This window comes from Notolepis coatsorum, assembly GCF_963971535.1.
Source record: "Notolepis coatsorum genome assembly, chromosome: 13".
In the NCBI taxonomy this organism is placed as follows: Eukaryota; Metazoa; Chordata; class Actinopteri; order Aulopiformes; family Paralepididae; genus Notolepis; species Notolepis coatsorum.
This window is the reverse complement of record NC_140177.1, coordinates 16,013,920-16,031,933: the sequence shown is the minus strand read 5'-3', so window position 1 is coordinate 16,031,933 and position 18,014 is coordinate 16,013,920. Positions and strand designations below refer to the sequence as shown.

The following is an 18,014-nucleotide window of genomic DNA, read 5'->3' as shown; positions in this document are numbered from 1 at the left end:
TCTGGTCTGTTTCATACATTATATATATAGTAGCCATCCATCAGATTAATCTGGTCTGTTTCATACATTATATTATAGTAGGCCAACATCAGATTAATCTGGTCTGTTTCATACATTATATTATAGTAGCCAACATCAGATTAATCTGGTCTGTTTCATACATTATATTATAGTAGCCATCATCAGATTAATCTGGTCTGTTTCATACATTATATTATAGTAGCCATCATCAGATTAATCTGGTCTGTTTCATACATTATATTATAGTAGCCATCATCAGATTAATCTGGTCTGTTTCATACATTATATTATAGTAGCCATCATCAGATTAATCTGGTCTGTTTCATACATTATATTATAGTAGCCATCATCAGATTAATCTGGTCTGTTTCATACATTATATTATAGTAGCCATCATCAGATTAATCTGGTCTGTTTCATACATTATATTATAGTAGCCATCATCAGATTAATCTGGTCTGTTTCATACATTATATTATAGTAGCCAACATCAGATTAATCTGGTCTGTTTCATACATTATATTATAGTAGCCATCATCAGATTAATCTGGTCTGTTTCATACATTATATTATAGTAGCCAACATCAGATTAATCTGGTCTGTTTCATACATTATATTATAGTAGCCATCATCAGATTAATCTGGTCTGTTTCATACATTATATTATAGTAGCCAACATCAGATTAATCTGGTCTGTTTCATACATTATATATTATAGTAGCCAACATCAGATTAATCTGGTCTGTTTCATACATTATATTATAGTAGCCATCATCAGATTAATCTGGTCTGTTTCATAAACAACTAGGTCTACAACTTCTGTCTGGAGAGATGCTTGGTGTTTTCAGCACCATGGACAGCAGTGTTTCATGTTGAGGGTCTTTGGACAGATTTGAGAGGGTGTTTCTTATTTTAAAGGGTTATCTGCCTTGAGCTTTGAAGGCCATTTAGAAAATACAACAACACATCCATACAAAAAAAAGTAAAATTGACTTGTGAATTGTAAAATCCAATAAAAATATTGTTTAAATATATATATATTTTTTTATTAAAAAAATACAACATTTGCCTGATTTAACGTGACTTCCGGTACAAACCACGCCCACTCCCAGGGGTTCTGTTGGTTGAACAGAAAAATAATCAGATGATGTCATCTCTGCTCACCCCTAGTGCTTACACACACATGCACACATGCTGACACACACACACACACACACACACACACACACACACACATGGAGTCTACATATCTATGCACACACAAGCGGAATGTATTTTATAATTTATTTATAAAATCTTAGATAATTGATACAAATGTTTCCGTGTGTGTTTGTCTCATCAGGGAGAAGATTCATTACATCCGGACAGAAGGCACACAGAGACTAGAGAAGCTGTCTTGTGATGCTGATCTAGTGATGTTACTCAGGTACCAGCTAACATCACTCAATGATGATGGACATAGCCATCCACCAATCAAACTGTCTTCACATCATCACTCTGAGACAGACCTGCCTACCTGACAAAGAGGAAGAGAGAGCAGTGATGGAATATTGCACATGAAGTAGCTAGTAGTTGTAGTAGTACTAGTAGTGTAACTGAGGGGTACAATTCCCTGACTGTATTGAGAGTATGGTATTATTAAACCACTACTTAGTTATGTACTTTAATTACTGGCCATACAGTACATGATATATCTGGTGAACACCCACACAAGAATACGGCAATGACACAGTAAAGTTCTAGTTAGAGGGATTTATTATTATTAGAGCAAGCAACGGTAGGTTACAGATTGAGAATTATACTTGCGCTTGTAAGGCGAAGAACACCGTAAGTCCATGAGTATAGTAAGATGGGTATAACTGATGCCACCTGTAGCATAGCAATTACATAAGGCACACTAGTAGTCAGCTGGAGACACTGGGGGGTTCCCTCCGGTTGTAAGCCGGCAGGGTAGAGGAATGTTCGGGTGCAAAGTCTGGGTCAAAGCGGAATAACGAAGCTCCAGCTACGGGAGTCGGTACATGTACCCCTTGATCGGCAGACAAAGCAGCAGCTATAATCCAGTATGCTCGACAGCATGGATGAAAGCTAGCCAGCCTCTGGTCCTAGAGGCGGGCTCGAGGGTGCTCCTCACAGGGGTAGATCCCACACGACAGTGGGGTAGACGGTTTTCTGCTCCAGCAGCCACGGTACCAAAGCAATATAATCCAGCCAGAAAAGGCTCTGCATTCGCCGGTGTAGGTTCTCCGGTGTACTATCCTTCACATTAAACTAGGTTGAACTTGACGTTATTTCACTAAACTCTGACACTTTTACTATCCTATTCGCACATGTTATAAGTGCTCTATTTAGACGCAAAGTTGCTCACTTCACTTGGTCGTTGACTCGTGGTGAAGGCTTTACTAGTAATGAACGAACAATGAACTGAATGAACTGCTGCTGTTTCCACCTGCGCCGTATTTATACGTAAGGTGAATTATCTAGTGCCAACCTCAGTTCTGTCTCGTATTACTGCGCAAACCTGGACATGTTGAGACATGCCTTGGCGTTGCCTTTGAACTTGCCATTGGGGGTATGGTCGTTGGCGCCTAGGGGTCGCTGTCCAATAGGAGAGCGAATATTATGGTCTGGTTTGTACCTAGGTAAAGGGATATTCCGTGTATATATACAAAGAATATACAAGGGATATCAAACGATATACAAATATTATACAAGGGATCTCAAGCAGTAAATATATATATTCGGTTTAATCTGACCCTTTGTAACAAGTAGTAATAGTAGTAGTAATAGTAGTAGCAGTAGTAGTAGTAGTAGTAGTAGTAGTAGTAGTAGTAGTAATAGTAGTAGCAGTAGTAGTAGTAGTAGTAGTAGTAGTAGCAGTAGTAGTAGTAGTAGTAGTAGTAGTAGTAGTAGTAGTAGTAGTAGTAGTAGTAGTAGTAGTAGTAGTAGTAGTAGTAGTAGTAGTAGTAGTAGTAGTAGTTGTAGTACTATAATATTAGTAGTAATAGTAGGGCTTGGACTTTATCGCGTTCATTTCGATTACTTAACTACAGTAAGTAATCAAGCAAAACTGTACATTGGGATATTGACAACCATACTAGGTAATTTAGGAGTCAGGTCAAGCAGTAGTCTGACCAGTTTGTTTTGTTTTGAGATGTTTGTAATTTTAGCGCCTTGGTACCATGAGGTGCAAGCCTAGTCGTAGTACCCTTGAATGAGTGCTCCTGCCAGAGTCTTCAGGGTATTCTTGTTTACCAGAGAGGATATCCGGTACAAGAATCGAGTTCGTTGGTTGACTCTTTTTATTACATTGGATGCCATTTTGTCACAGGAGAGATTAGCCTCTAGGATGGAACCCAGGTAGGTAATTTCATCTTTCCTTGTGACAATATTGTCACCCACTGTAACTGAGAAGCCGTCGGTCTTGCTGAGTTTGTTATTTGAACCGAAGAGAATGGACTCTGTTTTGCCCAGGTGTAATGATAGTTTGTTATCAGCGAGCCATATGCAGATTTTGCCTAGTTCCGAGCTGAGGGTTTTTTCAACCTGTAACTTGTTCTTGTCAGAGACCAGCAGGGCTGAGTTGTCTGCGAACAAGAACAAGTTGCAGTCACAAGCTGACGACATGTCATTTGCATAAATTAGGAACAGTAGCGGTCCTAGTATGCTTCCCTGTGGAACACCACAGCTCACTGTGAGGGGGGGGGATAGGGTACCATTTACCTCCACCATCTGTTCCCTCCCCTCAAGGTAGGATTGCATCCAGCTCACTGATAGACTATCAAAACCAATTGCTTTTAGCTTGTCAATCAGAATGGAGTGATTGACAGTGTCGAAGGCTCTGTCTGACTAATTCTCTTTATCTCCCTTTTCTTTCTTACTATCTCTATTCTCTATAATCTCCTCTCTCCACTTGTCTCTCTATCCTCTCTCCACTTGTCTCTCTCTATCCTCTCTCTATCCTATCTCCTCTTTCTCTATCCTCTCCTCTCTTTATATCCCCTCCTCTCTCTATCCTCTCCTCTATTTCTATCGTCTCCTCTTTCTCTATCCTCTCTCTCTATCCTCTATCTATCTTCTCCTCTTTCTCTATCCTCTCTCTCTATCCTCTATCTATCTTCTCCTCTTTCTCTATCCTCTCTCTCTATCCTCTCATCTCTCTCTATCCTCTCCTCTATATATATCCTCTCTCTCTCATCTACTCTCTCTATCCTCTCCTCTCTCTCTATCATCTCCTCTCTCTCTCTCTCTCTATCTCTCTCTCTATCCTCTCCTCTTTCTCTATAATCTGCTCTCTCTCTATCCTCTCCTCTTTCTCTATCACCTCCTCTCTCTCTACCCTCTCCTCTATCATATCTCCTCTCTATATGCTCTCCTCTTCCTCTATCATCTCTCCTCTCTATCTCTCCTCTCTCTCAGTCTGTTTGAGGAGGACATCATGTCATATGTTCCTCCTTCCTTCCATCCTGGGTTCTCCTTCTCTCCTCGCTGCTCCCCAGGCTCCTCCCCTCACAACTCGCCAGGTAAAGGTGTGTGTCTGACTGTCTGACTGGTTTACTGACTGACTGGTATATTGACTGACTGGTTTACTGACTGACTGGCTGACTGGTATATTGACTGACTGGCTGACTGACTGACTGGTATATTGACTGACTGGCTGACTGGTATATTGACTGACTGGCTGACTGACTGACTGACTGACTATTGTGCGTGTATTCTTTTGTGTGTGTGCTCTCGCGCTGACTCGTTAAGCCTTTCCCTACGCATATTCATTTCTGGAGCATTTCTTTATCCACTCTGGTTGGATGGTGTATTGTACTCGCAAATCGCTTCCTGTTGAATGGATCGGTTGAGTGCAATGCCGACGCTCTACTTTCCCCCGTTTACTCGTCTTCACAGCCTAGAATATGACACGCCCACTGATGATGTCACGGTTCGCAAGGAAAAAACAAAAAAAATTCTATGCCAGCTGAGCACCGATTTGTCACGTTCTGAACCAATTAATCCCGGTCTGAACGCGCCGGCCGGTGCGAGATTACATTCGGGAACCGGCTCCAGCACGGAGCCTGGCCGGTGTGAAAGCCTTATGACTGACTGTTTCTCCAGGTACTCAGCGAGCTCGGGCTCCTGCTGACTGACTGGTTCACTGACTGACTGTTTCTCCAGGTACCCAGCGAGCTCGGGCTCCTGCTGACTGACTGGTTCACTGACTGACTGTTTCTCCAGTTACCCAGCGAGCTCGGGCTCCTGCTGACTGACTGGTTCACTGACTGACTGTTTCTCCAGTTACCCAGCGAGCTCGGGCTCCTGCTGACTGACTGGTTCAGTGACTGACTGTTTCTCCAGGTACCCAGCGAGCGCGGGCTCCTGCTGACTGACTGGTTCACTGACTGACTGTTTCTCCAGGTACCCAGCGAGCGCGGGCTCCTGCTGACTGACTGGTTCACTGACTGACTGTTTCTCCAGGTACCCAGCGAGCTCGGGCTCCTGCTGACTGACTGGTTCACTGACTGACTGTTTCTCCAGGTACCCAGCGAGCTCGGGCTCCTGCTGACTGACTGGTTCACTGACTGACTGTTTCTCCAGGTACTCAGCGAGCTCGGGCTCCTGCTGACTGACTGGTTCACTGACTGACTGTTTCTCCAGGTACTCAGCGAGCTCGGGCTCCTGCTGACTGACTGGTTCACTGACTGACTGTTTCTCCAGGTACCCAGCGAGCGCGGGCTCCTGCTGACTGACTGGTTCACTGACTGACTGTTTCTCCAGGTACTCAGCGAGCTCGGGCTCCTGCTGACTGACTGGTTCACTGACTGACTGTTTCTCCAGGTACCCAGCGAGCTCGGGCTCCTGCTGACTGACTGGTTCACTGACTGACTGTTTCTCCAGGTACCCAGCGAGCGCGGGCTCCTGCTGACTGACTGGTTCACTGACTGACTGTTTCTCCAGGTACCCAGCGAGCGCGGGCTCCTGCTGACTGACTGGTTCACTGACTGACTGTTTCTCCAGGTACCCAGCGAGCTCGGGCTCCTGCTGACTGACTGGTTCACTGACTGACTGTTTCTCCAGGTACCCAGCGAGCTCGGGCTCCTGCTGACTGACTGGTTCACTGACTGACTGTTTCTCCAGGTACCCAGCGAGCTCGGGCTCCTGCTGACTGACTGGTTCACTGACTGACTGTTTCTCCAGGTACCCAGCGAGCTCGGGCTCCTGCCCCCTACAGGAGAGACTTCGAGGCCAAACTGAGGAACTTCTACAGGAAGCTGGAGGCCAAAGGCTACGGACAAGGACCTGGAAAGATCAAGTAGGAACTGGATAACTAGCAAACTAGAACAACAATACACTAGAAGACTAGATAACTAGTCACTAGAAAACTAGATAACAGGAGAACGTTGGGTTATGACTATAACCAAGTTCTGTTAGTTAGGGGCGATGCTTGGCTTCGCCTTCTGCACTATCTCGCGTACGTGCACGCGTACTGAATAAACCACAAATGTACCTCTAATACCAGTATTAGTCTGACCACACCCCTCATCAGCTTACCTTCATAAGCAGGTGTGTGGTCACCTGCTCTCCTCCTTCCCAAGCTTTCACCACAAGGTGAGGTCAAGGGCTGCAGCGGCCGTCCGAAGCCAAGCATCGCCCCTAACTAACAGAACTTGGTTATAGTCATAACCCAACGTTCTGTATCGTTAGTGGCTTAGCTTGGCTTCGCCTTCTGCACAAGGGAGGCCAAGCGGAGCCACTTGGCTGACAAATACACCCCGCTGACAGCCCCCCAAAACCATCAGAACAGGGAGGGCCGAGCCCCCCCGACCCCCCCTAATGGAGGGTAGCCCCCCTATTAGGGACGTCACGGGAGGGCGACGGACCCGACCGTGCGAAGAGGCACTCAAGCAACTCAACGCACAGGGTGAGCAGACCGTGGCTTGACCCACGACTACACACACGCACAACCCGCATGCCACCCGGGAACGAACGGAGGAACAACCTCGTTACTGCCCCCAGAATCACGGGGTCAAGGGCAAACCCAACCCCGTGGCAAGGCCGTAGCAGCGGAGCACGAAGGAAGACCCAGACCCACCAAAAGGACTGGACTCCCTGGAATGGGGGCCCGGAGAAGTCCATGATGCCAGCATCAAGACCCCACCAGGTGGGCACGTAGTGCCCCGCCCCCCACATCGCCAGCGTATTCGGACAAAGGCCCCTCAGTTACTGCACCTGGTATTCCCAGGCGGAACCAACCAGGCCAGTAAGCCGAGCGGGCCCCGTCCCCCCAATAGTACACCGCCTGGCACACTGACCCTGCAGAATAGGCAGTCAGCATGGCCGTAAGCACACAAAAAAGGTTAACCAACGGAAGCAGGCAGCGCACCGGGGAAAAACCAGGCAACAGGCTGTTAACCCTAGCCTGGAGACTGCGGACGAGACAGGCGCCAGAGGGGACAGCTGAACACAGCCGCCCCGGCGGAAGGAGCGTAAGCTGGCGGTGTCGCATGACCAAGCCTCCATTTAACAACCCCCACCCAGAGGGGTCGAGGCAGAGAAGGCTGACACGATTGGCAGACGTCATGAACGTGCAGGGGCACCCTCAACCGGTGAACCCGGGAGTTGACACTGCTCCAACACACCAGGGAACCAACCACCTCGGTGTTACCTAATGCGGTGGTTGTTCCTATAACCCCTCAAGAAAAAACTCCAAAACACACCTGCGGGTATACACCGGCTATACCGCAGTACAAGTGTTTCAGTTTCCAAAAAGGGTTAACCCAGGCCTACGGGTCGCAAACATCACTTCGGACCGGGCCTGGCGGTACGGGAAGCACAGGGTCACCAGAGGAGGTCAAAAAACCACCCCCACAGGCCCCTCTTCGCCATGCGTGAGAGAGGAGCGAAAAACAATGGAGAACCAGCCCCTAAGCACACCGTACCTGGTATTCCCCGGCGGTCTCCCAACCAAGTACTAACCAGGACCAACCTGTGTAGCGGCCGAGATCCGACGAGATCGAGCGCGTACAGAATGGCATGGCTGTAAGCCATGACGACAGTGCTGAGTAAAAACATACCCAACCAGGGTCTCCATAGCGCTTAACCCTGTGACACCCAGACCGACCTGGCATTTTTCCCCCTGAAAAAAGCCCAAGTCCCTCAGGGTACCAGAACAGCAGATCTGCATCCCCGGCGGACAACGGGTTCAACTGATCTGGACCAGCGTGACCAGAACCAGTCCCGTGCCCTAACCACGCCGACATGCCCCAGGAAAAGGGCAGATATGCGTGTTGATCTTAACATGAAAAGAAGGCGCCACCCAGACGTCGGGACGAACCGCGCCTGGTGGCCCACCCCAAGGGCGTGAGACCCCACTACATATGTTCAGATCCATCCCGTCATCATCCCCCAGACATGAACGAGGATCCGTCGACAACCCACCCAGGTCATGGGATGTGGTCGCCGGAAGAGGAAAAACCCCCATCTCAGTTGCTTTATAAAAACGCTGTTTCAACCACAAGCAACTAAGGCGTGCCAGTCAATCGCCTGTTTACAGCGAGCTAGCACTATACGTGCGTCGGGACACACCCCCATCAATGAACAGGCTATTTAGACCTGCCATTGAATCCCCAAGGCGCCCAGGGGAACGACAAGAGGGGTGTGACACTCCCTAACTCCAACACTTCTGGAATAGAAAGAAGGAAGCATCAACAGTATGTATCCCAGTCTACACAGCCGGGGTAAAAAATTTTCACATTTTTACATCCCACCACCCTCCCATAGGAAAGAGACGGGGATCCCCAGAGAGACTTCCCACGCGAGCTGTACAGATTGAAAAGAATATATTGCACCTTGAGCCATGTAAAAAACTGGTTTTAGGGCCTCCGGGGAAGAGGCACCGAACCCATACACACTCAATAAACGAATTGAATCGAATATACATACAATAGAAAAGGACCCTTCTAGAGGGTCCACTCACTTTGACAATCTGAGGAGGAAGGCTCTGTACTCTGATGGAGGCTTCCTCACATGGATCACATGGAAGAAGGAGTCCGAACTCACAGAAGGCCTGAGTAGGCGCTTGGTGAGGAGGAGCCCTGACCACCCCCCCTGAAAACAGATCCATCACATGGACCTGAACAGCACACGGAAGTCCTACCAACAGAGACGCGCACGGTGACGTACTCTATGGCGGGGGAATTCCTGCGGTGCACACGCCCAATATACCAGGCCGTGGGACCAGGAACTCCCTCCCCCCCCCCCCCCGTAACGTGCCGAACCGCCACGTGACGGGAACCTTGAAGGACAGGGGGTGTACCCCTGACCGACAGAACAATGGGGAGAGGAAAGGTTACCAGTTCACCCCTTTACGACCCCACACCCATGATACGACGTAACGACAAAAAGAGAATATGACACAGTCATAGTCAGCTCTATGAAGCGTTTCACAGCTCCACACAGCGCACGAGCTAACCTGCTATCTGATTTTTACTAAGGAAAAACACAGAATAGAGAGGGCTCTAAGAACCCCGGTCCAACATACACATGTGCTTCTGTGGCCAGTACAACCCAGTTGTAGGTCACATGACACACACAACCCATCATCATCACAATGAGAGAATACATCATTCTTGATTAGTATCGACCACAGGCCTTGCTAAGCACACGACAGCAACCAAACCAATTTCCCTTTAGGAAATAAGTTTCTCCAGCAGATTTAGCACAACCTCAGCAATCAAGCTGAGAGTCACATCGTATCCCTACCACACAAAAGACACAATTAATGCACAACATGTCTGATAGGAGGTGATAAAGTCCCCAGGGAACCGGGGGGGGAAAAACACAATCCTCCTATTTTACCCTCAATACGGCCAGTTAAAACAGGAAAACCTGTTAATGTGTGAACTCACTGTCCATTGTCATTACAGTCTGAGAAAGAACATTCTTTTACTCACTCGTCACCAAGCATAGCTTCATAGGTTAGTTGCCTTAGTAGTGAGTACACGGTACACATAAACACCATGATGTTTCTCACACAACAACCAGATCAATACATCACGACCTGCACGGAGAAGCTACTGCCAGTGACAAAAACAGCTCACACACAACCCGCAACGTATCTCAAATGCATTGCAACAACACACGTTTTGGGAAAAAACACCGTCATTCACAATACATTTAGCAAGGTAAAACCAGAAGACGTGTTATGAGGGTCTGGCCAACCCCGTACCTGCCCGGAACGCAGATCAGCGAAGTGCAGTCACAAGCGTCCCGTGTTGTTCGATCCGGGCAGCGTCGCCGCTCCACCAGTCGCTACAGTCCTCTTTGTTGACGCAATCCCCGTCTAGGCTCGGGCAGGGTTGACGAACATCCCCTGTCAAGGATGACGTCGTGGTCAAAAGTGTAAAACATGTTAAAAATCAAAGCACGTTCAACAGAATAGCATCAAGCTAACGGCTGCTCCAGCCGTTCGGGTGCTATCGCTTCCGCTCGCGAGACGCCGATCTACGACGCACGCGATCAGGAGCGAGCTCCCGGCGGCGCGCGAGAAGCCAAGCCACCCCGCGCCAGGCCACCGACCGGCTAACCGTAAGCTATGAACATGTAAACAATGACATAACACTCACCCAGACAGGCCGCCGTTCTGAACCCTCCTCACTTTTTAAGAGAAAAGGGAAAACAAGACGTCAACACCGCTTCACAACGGTGACAATAACACGTCCGGCGGAATCAGCACAGTACCAACTGGCCTGTATAGCTGACTTTGAACATGAATCTGCCGCTATCGCACATTACATGCACATATCCCCTCGTGAAGGAATACTCTCATTTGGATATGAAAGATGGGGTCTTAACACGGTGACAGAGAGAATCCACTCGTCCAGAACACACAGGGATCACCAGTGTCAATGGTCGCGGCCCACTAGTTAAAACTATAATGGTCGCCAGACCAAGGCCTTCTGTCGCCTAGACGGCTAAACAAAGGACCCTAGCCTGGGGCCGGTTTCCATAAACTTCGTCTAGTAGCCCCCATAGCACTAACAGACAAGTGGAGCCCGCCAGCAAACACTACTCACCCAACCTGGAACGCACCGCTCCTCACAACAGCGGCATGTCCGACAGTTCAGCTGTGGCCTGACAGGTTTCACCCCAACAAACACAGCAAGGAACTGCAGTTGAGAAGCATGCAGCGGCGTGCTCCCAATACGAAAACCGGTGGAGGGTTTGTAGAATGATCATCATCTTCTAGACACTCCAGTACGAAGACAATATCGCCGTATTTTCTCGAAAATAGTGAGAGAGAAAATAAAGATATGATGTCAACGTATCCTTGTTTCCCAAGCTGTTCCTAATCCAATTTCTTCCATCATGGTGTCAAGTGTGGGGATCTACCGAGGCACCTCTTCCTTGTGGTGAAAGCGAGAAGGAGGAGAGCAGGTGACCACACACCTGCTTATGAAGGTAAGCTGATGAGGGGTGTGGTCAGACTAATACTGGTATTAGAGGTACATTTGTGGTTTATTCAGTACGCGTGCACGTACGCGAGATAGTGCAGAAGGCGAAGCCAAGCTAAGCCACTAACGATACAGAACTGGAGAACGAGATAACCAGATAATTAGATTACTAGTTAACTAGAGAACTGGAGAATTGGAGAACTAGATAACTACTAACTAGATAACTACTAACTAGATAACTACTAACTAGATAACTGCTAACTAGATAACTACAAAACTAGATAACTGCTAACTAGATAACTACAAAACTAGAGAACTGGAGAATTAGATAACTGGGTAACTATAAAATTAGATAGCTAGTAACTAACTGGATAGCTAGAGAACTGGATAACTAGAAAATTAGATAACTAGATAGCTAGTATGTAGATAACTGGATAGCCAGAGAACTGGATAACTAAATAACTAGAAAACCAGAGAACTGGAGAATTGGATAACTAGATAACTAGTAACTAGAAGACTAGAGAACTAGTCACTAGAGAACTAGAAAATTGGAGAACTAGAAAACTGGAGAACTAGATAACTAGTAACTAGATAACTAGAAAACTAGAGAGATAGTAACCGTTAGGTTATGACTATAACCAAGTTATGTTAGTATAGCGACGCTCGGCATCGCTCTCTGCACTATCTCGCATATGTGCACGCGCACTGAATAAAGACCACAAATGTACCTTTAATCCCAATATTCGTCTGACCACACCCCTATCAGCTTACCCATATAAGCAGGGGTGGGGCCACCCACTCGCCTCCTTCCCAAGCTTTCGCCACAAGGCGAGGTCAAAGGCTGCAGCGGCGTCGGATGCCGAGCGTCGCTATACTAACAGAACTTGGTTATAGTCATAACCTAACGTTCTGTTTCGTATTCGCTCTCGCTCGGCATCGCTCTCTGCACAAGGGAGGCCGAGCGAGAGCCAACGGCCGACAAATACACCCCGCTGACAGCCCCCCACAACCATCAGAACAGGGAGGGCCGAGCCCCCCCGACCCACCCTAATGGAGGGCACCCCCCCTATTAGGGGCTTCACGGGAGGGCGACGGACCCGACCGTGCGAAGAGGCACTCAAGCAACTCAACGCACAGGGTGAGCAGACCGTGGCTTGACCCCACGACTACACACGCACAACCCGCATGCCACCCGGGAACGAACGGAGGAACAACCTCGTTACTGCCCCCAGAATCACGGGGTCAAGGGCAAACCCAACCCTGTGGCAAGGCCGTAGCAGCGGAGCGCGAAGGAAGACCCAGACCCACCAAAAGGACTGGACTCCCTGGAATGGGGGCCCGGAGAAGTCCATGATGCCAGCATCAAGACCCCACCAGGTGGGCACGTAGTGCCCCGCCCCCCACATCGCCAGCGTATTCGGACAAAGGCCCCTCAGCCGAGCGGGCCCCGTCCCCCCAATAGTACACCGCCTGGCACACTGACCCTGCAACAGGCAGTCAGCATGGCCGTAAGCACACAAAAAAGGTCAACCAACGGAAGCAGGCAGCGCACCGGGGAAAAACCAGGCAACAGGCTATTAACCCTAGCCTGGAGACTGCGGACGAGACAGGCGCCAGAGGGGACAGCTGAACACAGCCGCCCCGGCGGAAGGAGCGTAAGCTGGCGGTGTTGCATGACCAAGCCTCCATTTAAAAACCCCCACCCAGAGGGGTCGAGGCAGAGAAGGCTGACACGATTGGCAGACGTCATGAACGTGCAGGGGCACCCTCAACCGGTGAACCCGGGAGTTGACACTGCCCCAACACACCAGGGAATCAACCACCTTGGTGTTACCCAATGCGGTGGTTGTTCCTATAACCCCTCAAGAAAAAACTCCAAAACACACCTGCGGGTATACACCGGCTATACCGCAGTACAAGTGTTTCAGTTTCCAAAAAAGGGTTAACCCAGGCCTACGGGTCGACGAAACATTACTTCGGACCGGGCCTGGCGGTACGGGAAGCACAGGGTCACCAGAGGAGGTCAAAAACCACCCCCACAGGCCCCTCTTCGCCATGCGTGAGAGAGGAGCGAAAAAGAATGGAGAACCAGCCCCTAAGCACACCGTACTTGGTATTCCCAGGCGGTCTCCCAACCAAGTACTAACCAGGACCAACCTGTGTAGCGGCCGAGATCCGACGAGATCGAGCGTGTACAGGATGGCATGGCCGTAAGCCATTACGACAGTGCTGAGTAAAAACGTACCCAACCAGGGTCTCCATAGCGCTTAACCCTGTGACACCCGGACCGACCTGGCATTTTTCCCCCTGAAAAAAGCCCAAGTCCCTCAGGGTACCAGAACAGCAGATCTGCATCCCCGGTGGACAACGGGTTCAACTGATCCGGACCAGCGTGACCAGAACCAGTCCCGTGCCCTAACCACGCCGACATGCCTACTCCAGGAGAAAGGGCAGATATGCGTGTCGATCTTAACATGAAAAGAAGGCGCCACCCAGACGTTCGGGCGAACCGCGCCTGGTGGCCCACCCCAAGGGCGTGAGACCCCTCTACATATGTTCAGATCCATTCCGTCATCATCCCCCAGACATGAACGAGAATCCGTCGAAAACCAACCCAGGTCGTGGGATTTGGTCGTCGGAAGAGGAAAAACCCCCATCTCAGTTGCTTTATAAAAACGCTGTTTTAACCACAAGCAACCAAGGCGCGCCAGTCAGTCGCCTGTTTACAGCGAGCTAGCACTATACGTGCGTCGGGACACACCCCCATCAATGAACAGGCTATTTAGACCTGCCATTGAATCCCCAAGGCGCCCAGGGGAACGACAAGAGGGGTGTGACACTTCCTAACTCCAACACTTTTTGAATAGAAAAGAAGGAAGCATCAACAGTATGTATCCCAGTCTACACAGCCGGGGGTAAATTTTTTTCACATTTTTACATCCCACCACCCTCCCATAGGAAGGAGACAGGGATCCCCAGAGAGACTTCCCACGCAAGCTGTACAGATTGAAAAGAATATATTGCACCTTGAGCCATGTAAAAAATTGGTTTTAGGGCTCTCCGGGGAAGAGGCACTGAACCCATACACACTCAATAATCGAATTGAATCGAATACATATACAATAGAATAGGACACCTTCTAGAGGGTCCACTCACTTTGACAATCTGAGGAGGAAGGCTCTGTACTCTGATGGAGGCTCCCTCACATGGAAAGGAGGAGTCCGAACTCACAGAAGGCCCGAAAAGGCGCTTGGTGAGGAGGAGCCCTGACCACCCCCCCCGAAACAGATCCATCACATGGACCTGAACAGCACACGGAAGTCCTACCAACAGAGACGCGCACGGTGACGTACTCTATGGCGGGGGAATTCCTGCGGTGCACACGCCCAATATACCAGGCGTGGGACCAGGAAACTCCCCCCCCCCCCCCCCCCCCCGTAACGTGCCGAACCGCCATGTGACGGGAACCTTGAAGGACAGGAGGTGTACCCCTGACCGACAGAAACAAGGAGAAGAGGAAAGGTTACCAGTTCACCCCTTTACGACCCCACACCCATGATACGATGTAATGACAAAAAGAGAATATGACACAGTCATAGTCAGCTCTATGAAGCGTTTGACAGCTCCACACAGCGCATGAGCTAACCTGCTATCTGATTTTTACTAAGGAAAAAACACAGAATAGAGAGGGCTCTAAGAGCCCCGGTCCAACATACACATGTGCTTCTGTGGCCAGTCCAACCCAGTTGTAGGTCACATGACACACACAACCCATCATCACCTACAAAAAATGGCAAAAACACTCTACAGAGGAACGCCGTTTTTCATAATGAGAGAAAACATAATCCTCGATTAGTATCGGCCACAGGCCTTGCTAAGCACACACGACAGCGACCAAACAATCTTTTCTTTTAGGGAAATAAAGTTTCTCCAGCAGTTTTAGCACAACCTCAGCAATCAAGCTAAGGGTTACATCGCATCCCTACCACACAAAAGACACAATGTAGTGCAACATGTCTGATAGGAGGATGAAAAAGTCCCCAGGGAACCGGGGGGAAACACAATCCTCTTATTTTACCCTTAATACGGCCAGTTAAAACAGGAAAACCTGTTAATATGTGAACACTGTTCATTGTCATCACAGGCTGAGAAAAGAACATTCTTTTACTCACTTGTCACTAAGCATAGCTTCATAGGTTAGTTACCTTAGTTGTGAGTACACGGTACATATAAACACACATGATGTTTCTCACACAACAACCAGATCATTTTCTGTAACAACCCGATTTGCACGGAGAAGCTAACTGCCAGTGACAAAGACAGTTCACACATAACTTGCGTCGTATCCTAAATGCACTGCAGCAACACACGTTTTGGGAAAACATCGTTATTCACAAAACATTTAGAAAGGTAAAACCAGAAGACGTGTTATAAGGTCTGGTCAAACCTTGTCCTACCCGGAACGTAGATCAGCGAAGTGCAGTCACAAGACACCGCAGGAACACAGCCGCTCCTGTGTTGTTCGAACTGGGCAGCGTCGCCGCTCCAACCCGCACTACAGTCCTCTTTGTTGACGCAACCTTGCCGTCCAGGCTCAGGGCAGGGTCGACGAACATCTCCTGTCAAAGACGACGTCGTAGTCCAGAGTGTTTAAAAACATGTTATAATCAAAGCACGTTCAACAGAGTAGCATTAAGCTAACGGCCGCTCCAACTGTTCGGGCGCTACTGCCCCTGCTCGCGAGACGCCGAGCTAATGGCGCACGCGACCAGAAGCGAGCTTGCGGCGGCGCGCGAGGAGCTGAAGCTACCCCGCGCCTGGCCTTGGCCTATAGCAGCAAGCTAACGTTACCTAGTGATCACGACATGCTAGCGCCGCAGCTAACAGCTGACTGGCTAACAGTAGGCCCAACCTAAGTAGGCCATGCAGCGATCCCAGCAGGCTAACGCAGCAGCTAACAGCTGACTGGCTAACCGTAAGCTAAGCAGCTATCACCTGAACTTGTATACAATGACATAACACTCACCCAGACAGGCCGCCGTTCTGAACCTCTCCTCACTTTTTAAGAGAAAAGAGAAACAAGATGTCAACACTGCTTTACAACGGTGATTTTACCAACACCCGACGGAATCAGCACAATACCAAACTGGCCTGTGTAGCTGACTTGAACATGGATCTGCCGCTATCGCACATCCATGCACATATCTCCTCGTGAAGGAATACTCTCATTTGGATATGAAAGAAGGGGCTTAACACGGGACAGAGATATACCCACTTGTCCAGAACACACAGGGATCACCAGTGTTAATGGTCGCGGCCCACTAGTTAAACTAAAATGGCCTCAGACCAAGGTCTTCTGTCGTCTAGGAGACTGAACAAAGGACCCTAGCCTGGGGCCGGTTTTCATAAACATTGTCAAGTAGCCCCCATAGCACTAACAGACAAGTGAAGCCTGCCAGCAAACATAACTCACCAGAACCAGGAACCCACCGCGTCTCACAACCGCGGCGCGTCCTACAGCCCAGCTGTGCCTTTACCGCAACCAGCACACAGCAAGGACTGCAGTTGGAAAAGCATGTAGCGGCACGAACTCCCAATACGAAAACCGGTGGAGGATTTTTAGAATGATCATCATCTTCCAGACACTCCAGTATGAAGACAATATCGCCGTATTTTCTCGAAAATAGTGAGAGAGAAAATAAAGATATGATGTCAACGTATCCTTGTTTCCCAAAGCTGCTCCTAATCCTTTCTTCCAGCATGGTGTCAAGTGTGGGGATCTACCGAGGCACTTCTTCCTTGTGGTGAAAGCGAGAAGGAGGCGAGTGGGTGGCCCCACCCCTGCTTATATGGGTAAGCTGATAGGGGTGTGGTCAGACGAATATTGGGATTAAAGGTACATTTGTGGTCTTTATTCAGTGCGCGTGCACATATGCGAGATAGTGCAGAGAGCGATGCCGAGCGAGAGCGAATACGAAACAGAACAGCGAACTGGATAACTAGAAAACTAGATAAATAGAAGACTAGATAACTAGTCACTAGATAACTAGATAATTAGAAACCTGGATAACTAGATAACTAATGACAAGATAACTAGACAACTAGAGAGCTAGTAACTAGATAACTGGATAACTAGAAAACCAGAGAACTAGTAACCAGATAACTGGATAGCTAGAGAACTGGATAACTAGAAAATTAGATAACTAGATAGCTAGTAACTAGATAACTAGATATCTAGATAACTGGATAACTAAATAACTAGAAAAACAGAATTCGTTTTGATCACAGTTTTGTCAACGTAGCTCCTCTCCAACAACTATTTTGGCACTAAACTTAAAGTGGTGTGTTACAGACACTTTTCGGTGGTGAAAATAGGGAAGGAGCTGATGGTGTGGCCACGACCCGCTTATATAGAGGAGCGGATGTGGTGTGGCCAGGCGGATAGGTGTGTGCATGTGGAGAAAATAATTCATTATTAGAGTGGATAAAGGGATAGTTCCATAAAGAGCAGAGCGTAAAGCTATACGATCTATAACACATTTTTATCTCGCG

General features: G+C 48.6%; 1 protein-coding gene across 1 annotated transcript in view; it reads left to right on the top strand.

Moving 5' to 3' along the window:
• The window catches only part of hecw1b (HECT, C2 and WW domain containing E3 ubiquitin protein ligase 1b), a gene marked incomplete at its 3' end in the record, with an annotated part of 27,187 nt that overhangs the window by 2,750 nt on the left and 6,423 nt on the right, over positions 1 to 18,014 (top strand). The window contains 3 exon segments of the mRNA XM_084327570.1: positions 1,364 to 1,447; positions 4,441 to 4,544; positions 6,208 to 6,322. Coding sequence (XP_084183696.1) covers positions 1,364 to 1,447; positions 4,441 to 4,544; positions 6,208 to 6,322 — 303 coding nt within the window.